The 20,267-nt window shown below is 42.8% G+C and overlaps 2 protein-coding genes across 5 annotated transcripts in view; one reads left to right on the top strand and one right to left on the bottom strand.

Annotated features, from left to right (window-relative positions):
• Positions 1 to 4,816, bottom strand: part of SLC49A4 (solute carrier family 49 member 4) — a 68,799-nt gene extending 63,983 nt beyond the window's left edge. For both annotated transcript variants that reach the window (XM_083490542.1, XM_083490543.1), the window contains exon 1: positions 3,847 to 4,816. In XM_083490542.1, the coding sequence (XP_083346668.1) occupies positions 3,847 to 4,252 (406 nt within the window). In that variant the 5' untranslated portion in view covers positions 4,253 to 4,816. The remainder of the gene's footprint in view (positions 1 to 3,846) is intronic.
• Positions 4,817 to 5,361: 545 nt separating this feature from the next.
• HSPBAP1 (HSPB1 associated protein 1) overlaps positions 5,362 to 20,267 on the top strand; it is a 50,327-nt gene continuing 35,421 nt past the window's right edge. Inside the window, exons 1-3 of one of the 3 annotated variants that reach the window (XM_083490610.1) lie at positions 5,384 to 5,655; positions 9,541 to 9,695; positions 18,633 to 18,818. In XM_083490610.1, coding sequence (XP_083346736.1) covers positions 18,680 to 18,818 — 139 coding nt within the window. In that variant the 5' untranslated portion in view covers positions 5,384 to 5,655; positions 9,541 to 9,695; positions 18,633 to 18,679. Of the gene's footprint in view, positions 5,656 to 9,540; positions 9,696 to 16,568; positions 16,666 to 18,632; positions 18,819 to 20,267 lie in introns of those variants that run through there. The other 2 variants (XM_083490608.1, XM_083490609.1) reach the window with 2 other exon arrangements.

Here is a 20,267-nt window from a genome sequence, read left to right as displayed (position 1 = left end):
CTTATAGGCAATTTAACTCTGATCACTAGGGGTAAACAGCACGATATGGCTGTAGCGTAATGTCCTGTCTGCAAGCGCTCCAACAGTATGTTACTGGCTACTGTCAGGAGACATGTTAGACTTGTTCCAGCAACACCACTTTTATGTTCTTAATCCAAGTTTCTTTAACAAATACATTTACATATACTTATTCACAGAGCTGTCTGCTTCTGAATCTTCTTCTTTATGAAAACTACAATGAATGCCAGACAATATTCTAGACATATAGACATCAATTTTGTGCTAGATGGTTCACTTTTGTTACCTTTGAACAGCAGTTTTTTTTTCTGAATTGTGATTAGGGAGAACATTAAGGGGAAACTAAGGAAAGTTGAGAAGGTACACAAAACCTTCTAGGGAAAGAGAATGGATGTAGTCATGAGTTTCTGTTCCAGCAGATTAAATTACCTGCTCCAAAGGTCAAATAACTGCGGCCATATTGATGAAGCATTCTGGGGACAACTGATTTTCTTCCCAAGTTGTAGTAGGAATATTTTCAGCATTCATTTACAAAAGAATTTATTCAAACTCTCCATAACAATGGGCATTTCTGATGCAAAAGGCAGAACTAGAGGCTCAGCCAGAGTTAGAAACTCATATATATAAGCTAGTGACCAAATGGCACCTTAAACCAAGGTTACGGTCACCACAACAGAATGTCTAGGCACATTGCTGTGGTGTCTTTTGCACTGGAATTTTTTATTATCATTATTAGTATACATCTCATTTCTATACAGCTTTATATTTTAAAGAAAATATCTCAAAACAGTTAACAACACATTAAAACATCAATTGAAACAATCCAGAATAAAACAAAATCAAGCTTCAAGGGAAATATTTCAGATTCTTCTCTAAGTGACATTCTGTTTTCCCATATTTATTTACCAACAATTTATAAAGCTGCCCCATAGCAGAAGTACTCTAGGAAGGCAGTGTGGTATACAGTGGTACCTCGGGTTAAGTACTAAATTCGTTCCGGAAGTCCGTTCTTAACCTGAAACTGTTCTTAACCTGAAGCACCACTTTAGCTAATGGGGCCTCCCGCTGCCGCTGCACGATTTCTGTTCTCATCCTGAAGCAAAGTTCTCAACCCGAGGTACTATTTCTGGGTTAGTGGAGTCTGTAACCTGAAGCGTATGTAACCTGAAGCATATGTAACCCAAGGTACCACTGTAGTGGTTAAGAGTGCCAGACTAGGACCTGGTAGATCATGAAGATCACTGGGTGACTTTGGGCCAGTCACAGCCTCCACATCACTGGTTTATTGTCCGGATTAACTGAGGAGTAGGGGTGAACCATGTACAAGGGAATCCCCACTTACGCAGGGGTTCTGTTCCCAGCTGCTGCACATGTCACCAGGTCGCACCTGAGTGGGAATTCCCCTGACCCTTTCAGTGCCAAAAATGGCATGTGTCAGTGGAAGTGCATGTGCTGATTGTGCGCAAGTGGGGAGACACCTGTAATCCCTGGAGAAAAATGTGGGGTATATATGCAATAAATAAGATATTTTGCTCACCTGCTTAAGAAAGCTGGAGGGGACAGCCAAATGGAAATGTCAGTAGCCAACTTGGCATCAGAGATCTCCACATGGCCACAGTTGGCCACGTGCCAGTCACAAAATGCACCTGGCAAATTTTGAACACTGGACTCAGAATGAAGACACCTGAGCATAGCATGATTGTGCTCCTTCCACAACTACAGGCAGCAAGATATTCCAAAAGAGCAGCACTCAACCAAGCTATGCGTCCCTTGGACAAAGGTTGCAGAATACTATATTGCTATAATAAATGAGTTTAATTTACAAATATACAGGTAGGGAGTTCAATTTAAACACTCCAACAAGCCTCATCCATGCTCCCATATTAGTTTTGTAAAGACAGTCAGCATCCCCGAAAATGCTGTGAGCTTTGGGCCCCAAAATCAGCTCTGTATGTAACTCTCTTCCTTTAGTCCCACTGGAAAGAAAACCTCAAATCTATTCCTCCTTACACAGAGAGAGACACCTTGAAAGTCTAAAGTGGGAAGCCTGCTCTACATGTGAGGTTTTACCATGTGACTTAGAACACTGCACGATCAGGGTTCTAGACTGCATAATTGGCCTGTGTATGTTGGTCTATATACCACTCAGAGACGGTGATGTAATGCGGGGAGATGGTGTGGGCCTTGTTCTTTCCCCCATGTAAGTTCCAAACACCTGGAATATCAAAAATGGGGATGACAATGAACATGAGTAACAAACAGTGGTGCTTGGAAAGTCAGGTCAAAATGTGGAGGTTGGGGTATTCTGTCCTGAATTGGGGAGAGTGAAAGAGGGCAGACTGCGAGGCCATCGGCTTTGAGTGAGAAGAGTCAGGACACCTTCTGCATCCCATTGATTCATCCACTTCCCATATCTCATAAATAGCCCAACCCCATCCATTGTAACTCTGTGGTACAATGTAAAATCCTGAGCTACATAAACAGGCAGGTTAACCTGCCAAGTTTTCTGTTACTCACCGTTACTCACCTTTTCTTTTGTACAAAAAATGTGGTCCGTACAAACACACTTGCAAATGCACATACAAACACCACTCTAGGAGCAAGGAACAAGCATGACGAACAGCATCCTTATTTCACTACCCGTTTCCTCAAGTCTATGCCTTTAAGTCACTGAACCAGCAGAGTAGCTCATAGAATCTGGTTTCAACCAATGTGATCTACTCTGACACAGCATTAAAACATGATTATTAAGCAGCAATGACCACAGATCCAAAGAGCTACTGTAAACACAACAAAAGGCCCTTGAAAGCTCAGAAGAAATTCTTAACTTTGCTGTGAGTCCTAGAAGACCTGCTCCCTGCCCTGCAGGCCCTTTTCTACCTGGGCTGGAAGGGTGTAGGCCTGACTGACTCCAGCTACAAAAGCTGAGGTTGCAAAGCTGAGGCCGCTGAACAGACACTGGGGGGTGGGGGGTTAGATTGTTGCTGTGATATTAATGTTTTGTTTGTTTATTTTAGATCTTATGATTTCCATGGAAATTATTTGATTTGGTTGCGTATTTTTTATATTTTATTTATTATTACTCCTTTTGCTACATTGAAATTATGTGGGGGGTTTTCCATGTTGCTAGCCAGCTTGAACATAGAATATCAGCACACCCACTAAATAAGTAATACATTAGATGAGGAAGCAGGTCTGTACAGTATTTTAAGAAGCAGATATTCAGCAAAGTGAGCAGCTTGAGACACATCGCTTCCCTCTAGAAACTTATCTCATGGGAAATACAGTGGTACCTTGGGTTAAGAACTTAAATCATTCCGGCGGTCCGTTCTTAACCTGAAACTGTTCTTAACCTGAAGCACCACTTTACCTAATGGGGCCTCCCGCTACTCCCGGAGCACAATTTCTGTTCTCATCCTGAAGCAAAGTTCTTAACCCAAGGTAATATTTCTGGGTTAGCGGAGTCTGTAACCTGAGGCATATGTAACCCGAGGTACCACAGTAAGGCTCTTTGGTGAGGAAAGATAGAGCAACTCAATAAATTAAGTAAATAACAGCATGGGACATAGTCAAAAACGTGAACTTCAGCCCTTCTTCTAGGTACTACCCCTGTCTCTAACTAAAGTGGACTCTAATCCATGAAAGCTTCTGCCACAAAATGTTCCTCTTTTAAGACTCAGTTGTTTCTACCTAGTAGGGTCGTTGCACCGCTGCCCACCTGCCCACCCCTTTGGGTATTTGCCCCAGATATTTAGGTGGGGTGGGAGCACTAGAAGCAGCAGGCCCCGCTCCAGCCAGCCAGCCAGCCCGCCCTCCTTTTTCCCTTACCCTTCTTGTCCATGAGCCACATGAAGAAGAAGCAGGGCACGAAGCCGATGGGCCCCCAGAAGACGAGCAGGGCGATGTCCAGCTTGGAGAAGGGGAAGGCCTGGCGGGCCGAGTTCTGGATGGGGCCCCAGGTGTTCCACACCAGGCCCTGCGCGAAGCCCAGCAGCGAGAAGAGCAGCAGCACCAGCCAACGCCGCCCGTACACGCGGCCGGGCAGCGGAGGCGGCAGCGGGTGCGGAGGCGCCGCGGGGACCAGCCCTGGGCTGCGGGGAGCCGCTGCCCGCGAGGCCGCTGCCGTCCTCCGGGGCTGGCCATGCGCAGGGTAGTGTTGGGGCAGCGCCGCGGGCGCCGGCGGAGGCTGCAAGAGGGGCTCCCGCTCCTCGGGGCTGCTCCAGTCCGAGCCCATCGCCTCAGGGAAGGAGACCCCCCGCCGCCCGCTTGCCTGTCGCCTGCCTGCCTAGCCGGCCGGCCGGCGTCCTAACGTAACCCCACTTCAGCGGCGGCGGCAGTAACGCAGGCAGAAGGCAGCAGCCCGGGCAGCCGCATGCGCGATTCAGCCGGGCCTCACCCGACGCCGAAGCGCCTCTCGGCACAAGGCAGCGCATAGAGAGAGGAAAAGAATAGAGCGGCGAACGGTTGCTTGTCTTGCACACGGAACTTCCTGCTTTCATCCCGGGCGCGGTTTCACGTGGGAATGAAGCGCTTGCACCTGAGTGAGGATGTGTGTCAGGTTAAGACGCTGGCAGTCCTGTGCTTATTATAATACCCGGAGCAGACCCACTGAAATGGCAGGCCCTTAACATAAAGCCACGTACATTGAATTCGGCGGGTCTCCTGCGAGGAGGGCTAACGTTGGGACACAACCCTACGTTGCGGGCGTTTTCAGGGGCAGAAGCAACGGCTGTCCATTGAAGACGAAAGGGAGGGAAATGCAGGATTTGGGTGTCGCTGGGAGCGAGCGGCATGTCAACACGCACGCAGAAGATTAGTAGGGAAGACACGAGTTTATGGTTTAACGCGTGCCTTGTTTTGAGGCGGAGGAAATGTGATTGATCTGAGTTTAATGTTTTTTTTAAAAAATTAAGCATTTAAAGATTTGTGTTGCTGACGCTAATGCAGTCCATTATCCTCATATTCTGGGAAGGAGGGGCCGTTGCTCGTTAAGACAGCCTTGCAAAGTAGCCCGCCTCGGTGCCTACTCCTTGTAGTAGTTGCGAGTACAAATTAACCCCCGCCCCCGTAGGTATAGCTCCTGATTCTTCAGGGTTTGTCCACCTATACGTGCCCGTAGCTTGACCTCTCCCGCCCTTAGATTGCACAGCTCTTTGGAGAAGAGGAGCCGCGCTGGTTCACACGTGTCTGCACGTGATTTGATTACCACATCCCTGATGAGCAGCAGCTGAATACGTGAACGCATTCCACCAAGCGTTGCGCAAGCGGGAGGGGAAGAGTTTCCTATTTGGGGATATCGGTAAACACTACTGCGCTCTGCCCAGGCTAACTCGTGACTGTTGGCCGCAGCTTTGCGGTTACGTGGAAAGCAGCCGCGCGTTCCCCGAAGAAAAGCAAGGACAACAGCTGCCGTCCCACGCTTTGCAAGGCAAAACACAAACAAAAGCCACGTGATTCTGCGCCTGATCGCCCACGTGATCTCGGGGAGGGCTGGTGGTGGTGACGGCGAAACGTCGAGCCGCTGAGGGAGAAAGAGGAGGAGACCGGGGCGGTTTCTCTTTCGGAATAGGAAAGGCGAGAGAGAAAGGGAAACAATGGCAACGAGAGCGGATGCTCTGGTGGTCTCTTCGCTGCCCGGTAGGTTGCTCCTTTCTGTGCCAGTATCTGTCCCGGTATCCCCGCCCGCCAGAGTATCGGATCTCACCTGCACAGGCTCTCATGTCTTGGCTTCTCAATTTACGTGGGACAGACATCAGGTTAACATGCTCTTTGGTGAACCAGCATCAACTTCGTTAAATACAATATAAGCCTTCCCGACTGCAGCGCCTTCAACCCCGAGTTGAAGCCGGTGGTGGCCAAGTCGTGTTGAACAATGTAGACGTTGTGCATATTGGCTGGTGAATGTTCAACCTGCCCATATTAACCGAGCAATATGTGAAATGTCCTGCTGATTGATTAATGGTTGCCCAGCCTTAGTTGGAAACTGTACACATTGACTGGGATATATGCAAAATTGCCTACTGGACACATTCTCCATGCAGTTTAGAAAATGTACACTAAGGCCAGCTTTATTCTGCGTTCATCTTGCATTCACCACAGCAAAACATACACAAACAAAAGTATAAATCCACTGTTCTCTTCACCACTAACTTGCTGATCAGTTAAGTGTAAGAAAAGCAGTGCTTTGAGCGGCTTTGATTCAGATATTACTTTAGATCTTGCATTCTTCCTTCTTTCCCATTGAAAACTAGTACAACTGTCAAACTGATCTTCACATTTAAAAAACAGAATGTTGACTGGCCATGCATATCCACCTCCATTCCAATGTCACAGCCTTCCAGGAAATGCATTTTGTTGTATTTTACATTTTTCCTGTGCTCCCCCACCCCTTGAAAAATGGTTTGGATTTGAGCGTTCATAACCAAAGTGTAGAATGATGTCCGAAGTATATGCATTTCATGCTGATGATTCTTGTGTTCAGCTGTATTGCATTATATTTTGCATTTTGCCTCTTACTTTGAATATAGATAGGAGAACTGAGCTAGTATCTAACCTTGATATGTAGAATTGTGTCCTGAATATGCACATCAAACTTAATTCTGATATTTCAAAGTTTAGAGAAGTTTCATTACAAGTCAGCAAACAAATGGAATGCCCAAATGGGCTAAACCAAAGGTCTTTCTTTGCCACGACACATAGCTATCTATTTGATTGTAAACTGGGATGCGTGGAATATAAAAACTGCAGGAATAAGAATGACTCATTGCCTCCCCCAGAATTGCCCTTTTGTGAATGCATGTTTCCCACAATGCTTTAAGTGAATACTCCCAGCAGCAGAGAGCAGCATACTAAGGGGTAACCTTTGGCCTATGGTCCATGTGCGGACAGAAGCTGCCAGAAAGGACAACTCTAGTGAAACTAGTTCTCACTTGCCCAGTTATTTTCCTTGCCCGTGTTTGCTTCAGGAGATCTCATCATAAGAACATAAAACAAGACTGCTGGATCAGGCCCATGTTCCATGTAGTCCCATATCCTGGGGTCTCAGTGGCCAGCTTGATGCCTGTGAGAAGCTTGCAAGGTGGACATGAACAAAACAGCACTCTGCCCACCTGTGATTCCCATCAATTAGTAGTCACAGGCATAATTTCTTGGGTTTCAAAGTGTCTGTGGGTATGTGCAGGAAGTTTATTCTTACAGAAAATCCTCACTGAGCCCAATCCATACCCATGTATATTGGTTGCAAGGGGAAGGATTTGCAGCAAAAATAAATTCATTATGATGTCATCTGCTGGTAAAGGCAAAAGAGAGAGCAGTTAGCCTTGCAGCAGTTAAGTGCATACAGTGGTACCTTGGGTTACAAACGCTTCGGGTTACAAGTACTTCGGGTTACAAATTCTGCTAACCTGGAAGTAGTACTTCGGGTTACGAAATTTGCCCCAGGATGAGAACGGAAATCGCGCAGCAGCAGCGGGAGGCTCCATTAGCCTCAGGTTATGAACAGTTTTGGGTTAAGAACGGACCTCCGGAACGAATTAAGTTTGTAACCCGAGGTACCATTGTACTGATGCTGAATTTGATCATGCACATGAAGGGGCAAAAAATAGTTCAAGTTTATGCTGATGATTCTAGAAAAACTGGCCTGTTGCCTGCATAACTCAATTTACTTCTTGCTTTTTTAATGCTGTTTTAGTTCTTCCTTCTTCCTGCTCACATGCATGTTGATGTGGAAGCAAGTCCCCATGTGGGCAATTAAACTTACTCACATTTTTACTTTTTAAATAGTTGTGGTTGCTTAGTTTTATTTCTGTTTAGGTTCTCCTTCTTGCACACATGCATGTTGATGTGGAAGCAAGTTCCCCTGAGGTTAATGAATCATGCTCATATTTTTACTTTATATATTATGTTTATATTCTCTTTTGTTTCCATGGAAATCAACACGCTGTGTGTAGGGTTCCCAGGTGGTCTGTCATCCCGACCCAGCCTAGCTTAGCTTCAACAAGATAGGTGCATCATCTGCCTTCAGACACTGGCAACAGTCTGATCCTATGATGAGTTCAGTATGCCTAAGTCAATTGAATCCAACTCTGCATAAGAACTGGCCACTAGAATTGCAGCATTAGATGCAGACTTCACTAAATATTTCATCTTTTTTTTTCTTTCTTTTTTTGGTAGTAATGGCAGTTGTGATCCCCCTGCCCAATTCAGAACCCAATGTGGTTTTATGAGAAGTTCTCCTACAATTTCCTTATGATTATAATTTTTCTTTTCTAGTGGTTTAAATTCAAACTATCTTTGAAGTGAATGGGGAAATCTGTTCATCTCATTATGTTGTATTGCCAATAGCCTACTGGTTTATGAGCGGTGTTCATAATGGATAAATACTATCTTACACCTTCCAAGCAGTATATTCATCTCTCTGAGGTTCTAATACAGTGGTACCTCGGGTTACATACACTTCAGGTTACATACATACTCCGCTAACCCAGAAATAGTACCTTGGATTAAGAACTTTGCTTCAGGATGAGAACAGAAATCGCGGCGTGGCAGCAGAGGGAGGCCCCATTAGCTAAAGTGGTGCTTCAGGTTAAGAACAGTTTCAGGTTAAGAACGGACCACCAGAACGAATTAAGTTCTTAACCCGAGGTACCACTGTACTGCATATTTACTAGGGAAAAGACCCCATTGAATACAGTAAGACTTGCCTGTGAGTAAACATGCATCAGGTTGAACTGTGAAGTGATTCCCCACCCCCCGACTGGTTAGAGAACTTTTGACTTCATATTCATTAAGGGGAACTTGTTCGTAATGCTCACATGGTACAATGCCCAGTTTATTTAGTCCCATCAACTGGGCGATGTTTAGGTAATTTTTGGATCGGATCAATAAATAATCTGAAGCTGATTATTCACACTCACCCTGTGTTCATATTGATGAAAATACAAACACTGGTAAGTTTCCTGTGCCTGTCCCTTACCTAGTAAATAAGAAAGTAGGAAAATGAAGAATGTAAATATGAGCATGAATCACGTATTCAGTCATTTGGACTAAGCCATCTTATTTTCAATATAATCAGCTTTAAATCTCTTCTGACAGAATTAAGAGTTTAAGATAGATGTTAAATATTATTCATTTGTATTTTCCATTAGTTAAATTGTAATTGAAATAACTAATTGCAATTACAGTATTTTAATTACTTTGTTTCCTAGCACCGTGGCCTGCATACAGATGTGACTGTAGTGATGTGACCTTTCCTCCCCAGTTAATTTAGCATAGCACAGCATTCCATGTGAATTTGCAGGCTATAGAGCTGTCTAAATTAGTTAATGTGGAGGAATGGCGCATTGTTGATAAACTGTTGGAAGCCAAATTAGCTTTATCTTGCAGCAAGCTGATAGCATTATTTTACTCATGGGACTAATACATCTCTAAATATGCTAATTTCACTCTTCTGTTGGGTGGTATTTTTAGCATTCTCATAGTTGACATTATAATATTAATGGAGGAGATCTCTGCTTGCTTTAGCTTGCCTCGCAGTGCGGCCCCAGAGATGTGTATCACTAGAGAAGGAAATATATATCTACACAAGAAAAGGACTGATTTGTCACCTACAAGGCCTGCAGACAATCTAAAAGCCTGCACTCAAGACAAACCCCATTATGAAAAGTTATGTTAAAAAGGTAGGCCTGCCATTATGGGCAAGCATTTTTGAAGCACAATGGTAGCCATGGGAGAATGTGTTTAAGATAACATTGGAATTTATCTGCTGCATTAATATCTCACGCCAGCGTATATTTTTATTCTATGCACACTTACTTAGAAGTAAGTTCCATCAAGTTCAGTGGGGCATACTGCTAGTATGTTGTATATTGCACAGTTAGATTATTTCCTCCTTAGACTGAGGCACTCTTGTCACAGAGTGCTTTGGAAGCATAAAGATTAATACTAAATAGGGGCACATCCATTTTCATTACATGCAGGGAGCTTATGTCACTCCAAGTTGTTGCTGCCTGGGGTTGAACTGGAGTCCCTAGATGGCCACAGGCTTCCCGTTCCTGATGTTGGCAAGAAGGGGGAGGTGAACCAGCAGCCCTATGGAAAGTGTGCAACTAATCTAATTAGGTGCTCCTAACTGTGTAATATTACAGGGTACATGTATCTCCTGTGTAATCTCCTATGCATTTGAAATACTGCCTTTTTATGTTGATTGAATTGCAGTGTGGCTGTGGTAGCAGGTCATAGTAAACAATAGTTTAGTGTGAGCTAAACAGATGTGAGCTTCAGGGAGCTTTGGGTGAGCACATAGTCTTTGCTTCTTCTCAGACAGCTAAGATTAGGAATTCAAAAGATTTCATTTCTGTTTTTTATTAACTACAATGTTCTGTGTCCTCCAGACTTGGAACTGTAGTTAGGTACAGTAACCTTAACTTTATTTAGTTTGACTGAACCAGCTTTAGTAACGGTAATTTGAAGCCAGCTTGTTTCAAACGTTAATGATAATCAGAGTGTACAGTTCTGGTTGCCTCACCAGCAAAAGGATGCTGTATAGCTGGAAATGGTTTGGAAAAGGGCAACTAAACTGATCAAGGGGAAAGATAAAGTACAAGTGGGGGAGAGTGCTGTTGTGCCCAGTCTTGCTTTCAGGCTTCCCATAGTTGTCTGGTTAGCCACTATGAGAACAGGGTACCTCGGGTTACATACGCTTCAGGTTACAGACTCCACTAACCCAGAAATAGTACCTCAGGTTAAGAACGTTGCTTCAGGGTGAGAACAGAAATCGCGTGGCGGCGGCGCAGCAGTAGCAGGAGGCCCCATTAGCTAAAGTGATGCTTCAGGTTAGAACAGTTTCAGGTTAGGAACGGACCTCCGGAACGAATTAAGTACGTAACCAGAGGTACCACTGTACTAGACTAGATTGGCCACCGGGCTGATCCAGCAGGCTCTTACGTTTGCCTGCCTAGACAAGCCACAGTTAAGCAAACTTTTTGTCTCCTATTGGCTACAAGGAACTATGAAAGGGGAGCACCTGAGCCCGCGACTTGCTGTGACTCATTTCTACTTGTTCACATTCCACTAAGCTATGGCTTAGTTTTTGCATGACATGCAATCATAACCAGTGAGTTCCTGCTACAATTGTTCCTACTAGAATGCCATCTGACACTTTTCATATGCAGAGCTCTGCTGAGAGATGTTTTAATAAAAACTAAGCAGATTTGCCATAAGCAATTTAGAAAATAATAATTTAGAAGGCTTCTGATCACATGGAGTTAATTGAAGAAACTGGAACCTCTCAATATTTATACTGACATTTCTTGGATCAATAAGAATGTGATCTAGCCTCCTTGCCACATTTCTAATGCATATAGAGGTTCCACTTCTTTTCCTGACAGTCTGTGCTTTTATATAGCGTTTATGACCTAACATATATAACTGCTGTTTATTGATTTAAAACATTTTATCCCATTCTTCGGCCTGAAAAAATCTCAGAGCAGCTTATGAAGATTAAAAATAAGATAGTCCCTGCCCTCAGGCTTACAATCTACAAAACACACACAAAAGAAAAGGGGATTGGGAAGGAGGTGTTGTGCGGCTCAGCAACCTTTGACACAAGCTCTTTACAAAATTCAGCAGGTCATGGAACTGCATCTAAGCACAGTGCAAGGACTGCTGATTGCTTACTTTCTGGTGGTCTTAGCAGCAACAGTTGGTAAATGACATTAGAACCAAGCACGATGGAGGGTCTTGACAAACAGGAATTTATTAGGGGCATATTTTTTCTTGAGTGGAGAAGAGATGATTCAGTAAAATACTCCTGCTGAATATCAGCAGCTGTTTAAAATGCAAAGGCTCTGCTCAGGAAAAAGATGGATTCCCTAACAATGCAATCATCTTATTCAGATGATTAATAAATAATGTTTATTCCCAAGTAAGTGTGCATTGAATTTCACTGCAGTGGTACCTTGGGTTAAGTACTTAATTCGTTCCAGAGGTCCGTTCTTAACCTGAAACTGTTCTTAACCTGAAGCACCACTTTAGCTAATGGGGCCTCCCGCTGCCACTGTGCCGCCGGAGCACGATTTGTGTTCCCATTCTGAAGCAAAGTTCTTAACCTGAAGCACTATTTCTGGGTTAGCGGAGTCTGTAACCTGAAGCGTATGTAACCTGAGGTACCACTGTATTGAATTTATCTTTTAAAGCAGTGGTGGGCATGCCAGATTTGGCCCATGAGTCTGTTTTTTCTAAACATTGTCCACCTCCGTCACACCCGACACCCTATGTGATATAGAGTGTGGGGAGGTAGAGGCTGGGCTCTCAGTTCCATGGGAGAAGGAGCAAGGGTGGAATGGGAAGCAAGAGAACTTGGTGTCGGTGAGGCAAACAGTTATATATCTGGGAAGTTCCCTATTCATATGAGGATTTGTTTTGGGAATTACCTTCGCATTTGTAGTTGATTTATATGTAACACCAAATAGTAGTTTCCTGCTGTATGAAAGAACCCACGGCTCACACACTCCTTGCCCCTAGTATGCTCTGATTTTTCCTTTCATTTCAAAACAGTACTATTGCATCCAAAACAGGCAAACCAAGGTTTTGCCTACAAACCAGAATTGCAAATCTCTTTCAAGTTATGTTTTGCACTCCTAGATTGTGAGCATACTATGCTTTGCCCAGTTTGGATATAATGAAAAAGTAGGGTTTTTTAAAAATACATTTTTTGAATTATCTCTGCATAAGCTCTAGAATAAGCTCTCTCTCTGCATATGCTCTAGAATAAGCTCTCTCTCCGCATAAGCTCTCAAGGAGAAGGAGACGACAGAGGACGAGATGGTTGGACGGTGTTCTCGAAGCTACCAGCATGAGTTTGACCAAACTGTGGGAGGCAGTGGAAGACAGGAGTGCCTGGCGTGCTCTGGTCCATGGGGTCACAAAGAGTCGGACACGACTAAACAACAACAAGCTCTAGAACAGGGAACATTTGCTCATTCAGATTCCATCTTCCATCAGCCCCAGACAGTCAGGGATGATGAGAGATGTAGTCCAGCGACATTTGCAGGGCCACAGGTTTGCCACCCATGCTTTAGAGAGGCTAGAGTTTTAAACTCACTGATGCATCTTTCTGAAATATTTTGAATCTTTATTTTATTTTAAAATTTTGGTTGGCTATAGGTGACATGCAAATTATGCTAACTATATGCAGCCAAAATGTGAAATTGAGTTTGGGCTCTGTGAAAATTAATAAATAAGTGCCCAGTTAAACAGAATTTACAGAAATGAGATCTCACCAGAGCCACTAAATAGTCTTCTGACACTACTAGAAGTACCCTGTCTATTAACTGGAAAATTGCATTTCCTCATAATCCTGTGAATGACTTTATCTTCTTTTTGATTTTTACACAAAAGGGGCTTCATTTTTTAAAACTCACAGTTGTTCCCCCAACCCACCCCAATGCCCCAAGATGTTAGGCTGATACATTATTATGTGCTTGTTAGAGTAACAGCTGGATATATAGCTTACTCTAAAAATAAAGTGTTATTTTAGTGAAACTGGTTCTTTCTTTGGAAAATTATTCTAAAACCTCTCAATTAAACCCCATATTTAATCAGCAGGGTATGTTGGCAGAAGACAACTGCTGACATGTAATGAATTCTTCTAATTTGCTAAATTATTCTAAATAATTGACAGTACATTTAACTTCTTAACAACATGGAGTTCACTTTTCTGCAGAAACCCTGTGGTGCTAAATTCTTTATTTCCCCCAGTTCTGTAGAATTCTCAGCGATTAATTGAAAAGTTTGAACAGTTTTCAGTCAGGGTTTTGTTTTTTCCCTACTTTGAAAATGTTTAAAATGGTTTTCAAAACATGATGTATATTTTCTGAAGACAGTATGGAGGGTGGAATCTTGCATGGAAAAAAATTGCACATCAAAGTGCTTGTTAGTTCTGGTGCAGGAAGGCTTGCAATTTACATGGTTGGAACTGGTCAAAGAGTGTTGGAAGCCACTTGACATAGCTTTCCATGTGGTGCAGTAACAGAACTGCATTTGCGATAGAACTGGTTCTGCATGTGCATTGCTGCATGTGTAATTTGGACCTTTGTTTCCTTGGGACGGTTGTGACATTCTTTAGTGAGACAGGCTACCAACAACAATGGTATGGCCCACCATTATATACTGGTCTTAGAAACCATATGGATTTGTTCATGGTATAGTAGTCCGGTTCACCTTCAGTTGTTGACAGCATCTTGCAGACATAGCTGTTGTTTTAGTTAGCAGGTGGCTATCTCAAACTATAGTAACAATTAAGAACGGATAGGCTTGTTCCTTTTGTGGTGGATGCTGGGATCTAGCACAAATTCCCCATAGAAGGTAGAGACCAGGAAACTGAATTTTACTAAGTACCCCTCAACCCCACAGTGCCAGAGTGTTCTCCAATCTCCCAGAGCAGCTTTTTAGGCAGCAGAGGGAAGATGGAATTGGCAAAAGTTGCCTTTCCAGCACAGGTGGAACTCAGCTGAGCCCAAGTCTCAAGTACCATCCAATCCAATTACTCTGAACAACATAAAACATCTCGACCCTATATTTTCATTCTCTGGAATAGTAAAGTTTAAGTCAATCTTGAGAACTTCATATGAGATAGCTATAAGTAATTCCAGACAAAATGAACATTTTGTCTTTATTATTCCCTGAGACTGCATCATTTGATGCTTCTCAAAAGGAAATACTGCTCACAGGACACTTCAGCTTCCTAGAAGGTAACTCATTAGCTCAGTCTCATGGAAATCTCAGGCCGTTTTTTTTATTTATAGCTAGTTGGGGGTCTGAAAATATAATGAAAAATCGATTTACCCAACACAAAGCAATCCTTGCCAAGGAAGGCTGGTCACAGCAGTACAGTGGAGGGCAGAGAGGGCTCTGTGCTTTTCTGGACCTAGGTGTGCAAGCAGAGCTGGCTGCTCCAACCTGGCTCCAGGTAAGTAAGAGCATGTGCAGACTTCCATATCTTGTCTTTCTACATGTGATCAGACAGCAAGATGGTATCTTACGGGGAAGAAGAGTTTTAAAACAGCTTGGCATCATGTTTTTATTTTATTTTACAAATAACCACGTTATGTATTTAATTTTTAATCTTTAAATGTATATTTGATGTTTTAAAAATTGTGAACTTTGGAAGGTGATTGGCTTTTCTAATGAGCAAAAGGACAGCTGTGATTGTGTTTTCCTGGGTGTTGGAAAATCAAAAAGATGAATAAGGCCAGCACAGCTGCCAGGTCATGAAAAGCTAGCTCTGTGCTTTATTGCACTAAAACAAATGCATGTTAGAAATGTAATTAACTATAACAGTACAAGGGTGCAATGTATCAGCATGAGGATGTGGGACTTTGTAAAAAGGCTCAAGTCCTCACAACTTATTATATCCCACTACCATCTAGCATTAAAAAACAAACAAACCGTTGCCCTTAATCTCTAGCTGAGGGTCATCCCAAAGATATGCTCAATACCAGCCAGTTAATCAATCCTGAAAGCCAGCTTGCCTGGACTTGCAACTGCGTCTGCAATCCTTGCTCACAGCTGGACACCCTTCTCCATTTGATATATTTTTTCTCTGTATTCAGCTTGTTGCTTGATAACCCATAGATTTCCTTTTGCCAGGATAAGAAACAACATATGGCAAGGAATACAGCTCCTGTGAGACCCCCACGTGCATTGGACTTGTAGCGTAGCAGAGGGTAAGGCCAAGGGCTAAGTTTCATTCGTGCCTCCTTGGTTTTAGAAATGTCACGCTGTCAAGTGGTCTGTTGCTCATGAAAGGAGGTTATAAAAATAAAAGCTAACCTATAGAACAGCTAAGTAAAAAGCATCCATTTTTAAAGAAATCCACTGCAAGTTGCATTCATATATGAGTGAACCACATTTCCAGTGAAGGTCTTAGAATTTGGTTATTTGAGGACCAACCTACCTGTGATGTTAATCACATAGTTTGTCCATCTTGGACCCATGAATTTTCTTTCAGAAATAGCCACAAGGGGATCCTGGTGTAGATTAAGATTCTAGGATGGGAAATGGGTGGATTTAGCTGTCCCACCCCTCCTGCTGCAGTTCTGGTATGGCCTGTTGCACTTTGAGACTACAAGGGGGGGGGGGGTAAAGGGCTAATGCCATCCCACTTCCCACGTCACTGCTCCCCATTTGTTGGCTGTTTCCAAAATACAATGTGCGAACTCAAGGGCAAACCATGTGTTTAACATGTATACAGGTAAAGGGACCTCTGACCATTAGATCCACTCGCAGACGACTCTGGGGTTGCAGACTCATCTCACTTTATTGGCTGAGGGAGCCGGCTTACAGCTTCCAGGTCATGCGGCCAGCATGACTAAGCCGCTTCTGGCGAACCAGAGCAGCGCATGGAAATGCCGTTTACCTTCCCGCCGGAGCAGTACCTATTTATCTACTTGCACTTTGACGTGCTTTCAAACTGCTAGGTTGGCAGGAGCAGGGACCAAGCAACAGGAGCTCACCCCGTTGCAGGGATTCGAACCGCTGACCTTCTGATCAGCAAGTCCTAGGCTCTGTGGTTTAACCCACAGTGCCACCCAGCCAAATGATGCCAGTCCTTGGCTTTGATGATGATTCTCACCTTGCTCTGCACAAGTAGATAGTTTTATCCAATTTTTATGCTCTTTGACAAGAACACCGACTGTTTTATGAACTTTTTCAACAGAAGGAGTGGGAGTTTCAATTCCCATGGACGTCTGTGAGAGCCTCCTTAGTGATTTCTTTGATGCTTGAGTAGGTTTGTCCAATAACTTTTATGTATTCCCAAGCTTCATAAGGTTATGATAGATTCAGTAACAGATATACCAGGTAGTGATTTTTATAACTGTAATAGTGGTCTTTCCACAATCTTGGCATGCCCTTTTTAGACCTTGGAGGGGATTTCTTTGATGTTTGCATTAGTACTAACTGGATACAGGGATTGTACAGGTAGGTAATGAATCTAAATAACTGGTTCTGCTGGGAAGTATATGGGGATGTAGTAGACCCATTATTATATATATACTGAAGGAGCTATATTTCACCAGTATTTAGATACCTTGATTACCTACTCGTTTGTTTCTTAGCTCATTCAAAGTTCTGGTTTTAAACATCCAAGGATCTAAACAGTATCAGAACAGTGTTTCAGAAGATCTCAGTTAAAAATGAACTTGTTTGTTGTTGAGATCATCTATATAGAGATCTGGCACTGGGTGTCCCCACCTTCTAAGGGGGGTGGCTTTTGGAGACAGGGCCTTCCCAGTTATGGTGGCTCATCAGTGGAAATACCTTACACATGGTGGTCACTTTGCACCAAAATTGTTTACTTTTAGGTGTCGGGTAAAGAGTATTCTGTTTGCCTGCCGGGACATATGATGGGTTTTAAGTGGCTTTAGCGGGCCAATTATTTTAAATTGCTTTTTTATCTACCACTTGCTGAAACTTTGCTGCCCATTTTGTTACTTTGCTTCCTCTTAATTTGACATGGTCATTGTTGCTGGTTTTGAAAATGTTCCTGAACCACGTTGATTTGAAAAAAATGAAAGATAGAACAGAAATCTTTTACATTTCCAGGAATTTTTCCTGTGGGGCCTACAAGAGAAGGGAAAGAGAGATTACTTTACAGCATGTTTCTTCCTTGGTCCAATATTCAGAGCCGACTGTGATTGAAATAAGTTGTTATGTGATATATATATATAACAGTGAACAACAACAAAAATCCATGCACATTTAAAAATTCCTTTTTATTAAATTCTTGTTGGGACATTAAATCAATGTTGTGATGTTTTTATGATCTCTAGATACAGTCTGCTTCTTTTATTCTGCGGGATCGTTACATTTGTTTATTGAAAAAAGCAGTTCCTTCCTCTTAACATGTCCCTTTAGGGAAGTTGTTGTAAACCTGCCGAGTTTATCCAAGGCTGCCAACATTTCAGGTTGACAGTTTCAGTGGGGCATATAAATCTCAGGGCTAAATTGAAATCTGGGATTAGCATAGTCCTTGGGTTAGCACACAACATTTTTTTAAAGGTAGAACTAGATGATTTTTTGAAAGCCGCTTCATCAGTCTTGCATTACAAAGTATATTTAATTAATTAGCTAAAACTGGATGCATCAGCACATTCTGCCATCACATTGACAACAACCTGTACTTATCCCCCCTCCCATTTTTGAAAGGAATGTTTGCCTGCATTGGGTGTCCCCCTCCCCTGCAACACATTTTAGGTTTATCTCAAAATGTGTCCTTTGAACATTCCTTAATTAGGAGACTTGTGATGAATGTCAGACTAATTCTAAATTACTAGGGCTATGCTGCACATTAGGAAATCATAAATATTTACCAAGATATTTATATTCTGGATGTTAATGGGTTGCTTTAAATTCTCATTTAACATAAAAAATTACACTGTCAGGACTGCAAAAAAATTTGATGAAACAAAATGTTTGAAGTGTGGAGGGGAGGGGGTAAGAATTCAGGTTTAATCAGGAGAGTCTAATAATTTATGGGTTTGGGACCATGAGATGACAGGTAACTGTTCTTAAATGATTAATCATCTATCAAAACTTGCTCTTTTTTATTGTAGGTGGTGATGTCAAACCTTTTACACCAGAAGAAGCCAGAGAAATTGTGATGTCTCTCCAGAAACCTGCAGTTTTCTGCAACATGGCTTTTGATTGGCCAGCACTTCACTGGAATGCTATATATCTTGCTAAGCTATTGGCTGGAAAGAGAATGCGTTTTCGAATAGGAATGAAGGACACGGGCACAGGTAGGGGATGCTTAAATGCAATGTGCAGCCCTGTTCCACACTTCTCCTTACATTTATGTTTTTATTTTATTTTAAAACATTTGTCCCACATGTCAGTCTAGAACAAGATGACACACAATCATAATAAAAATCCTAAACATGAAAAAAAATCTTAGAATAACAAATAAAACATCATTAAACACTGAAAAAACATAAAACCAACAGAACATGCAGAAATCAGCTGTTAAATATTTCCTGATAAAGATAAATAATTTCTGTTAATTTTTTTTTAAAGCATCTTAAGCACACATATCACCCCCAAGTATTCTGGAATAAAAATGGCTAAGATTGTCCCGAATGGATAGTAGAAAGTAGGCCTAGCATGCATTCCTAAGAAGAGTTTGACAGAATGAATGCCACCGTGTCTTGCTCTGTCGGTGTCCAAAACTTAGGTCATATAGTGGTAGCATTTAGGGCAAGATCTTAAGCACACACAGGAATTCTTATGGGAGGAGCCATTCACAAAAACACCCTCCGGGTGTCACTTATAGCCAGCTTCCATCAGCCTCAGCCAGCAGGGCATTCAGTGGTCAGGAATGATGGGAATCGTAGTCCATTGATATCCTATCAACCTACCCATGCTCTGGTCATGGGGTAGTAAACTTTTTTTGGCTCTAAAAACCAGATCCTTATGAGGATCGCTCTCGTGGGCCAAATTTGACGTTGCTCACATGCCATTTTTATGAAGCCACATGATGGACAGTTGGCTTGTTCTGCTCACCTGTCAAAATTCCTTGCACAGGTTTCCCAAGCTCCTGACTGCCAGCGCAACGGGCACTGAATATTTATGTATGATGAATTTGCGTACATGAATATACTTCGGTATGTTTTGTGGTACAGCCGCAATGGCTGCAAAGGAAGATGTCTTGTAGATGTTCCATAAAAACATGCTGTAGCACAGTTATGAATATAAATATACTGTACATAAAAGACGGATGCCTTTTCTTGTTGGGATCACCATGTTTTGGAGAGGTTTCTCCATAATAAGAGGAATCCTTATTAGGAAAGGATTTTGTCCCCACTGAGCTAGAGTAACAGTGCTCCCCGCTTTGCCAGCACAGGCTGTTCAAGGATTTGAATGGTTATTAGGGCACAGACCCATGTGTGCATTAATTTATACATACAGGCATATCTGGACAAATTAAGGTGGTGGATTTGTGAGATCGGCACATCAGCACTACACTTTGCCAAGGGAAAGGATCAGGAGCTCTAGGGCTCAGACCCCTGGGCTATCCCCTAACAATGCACCTGTGTTGAGCTTTGGGGAGGAAACAGATACCTGGTCAGAGCAGTTACCACACAGGGAGCAGGGTACCACGGCCCCTTTGCCAGAGTGTGTTGCAGCTTCTGTTATTGGACACAACAGTGTTGCTGGTTGGCTATCGGGCAGCTGAGCCTGGCAGTCTCTGA

The sequence above is a fragment of the Podarcis liolepis genome (assembly GCF_965112155.1).
Source record: "Podarcis liolepis genome assembly, chromosome: 1".
NCBI classification, from domain to species: domain Eukaryota; kingdom Metazoa; phylum Chordata; class Lepidosauria; order Squamata; family Lacertidae; genus Podarcis; species Podarcis liolepis.
The sequence above is the reverse complement of the archived record's forward strand: the minus strand, read 5'-3'. Positions and strand labels throughout refer to the sequence as shown.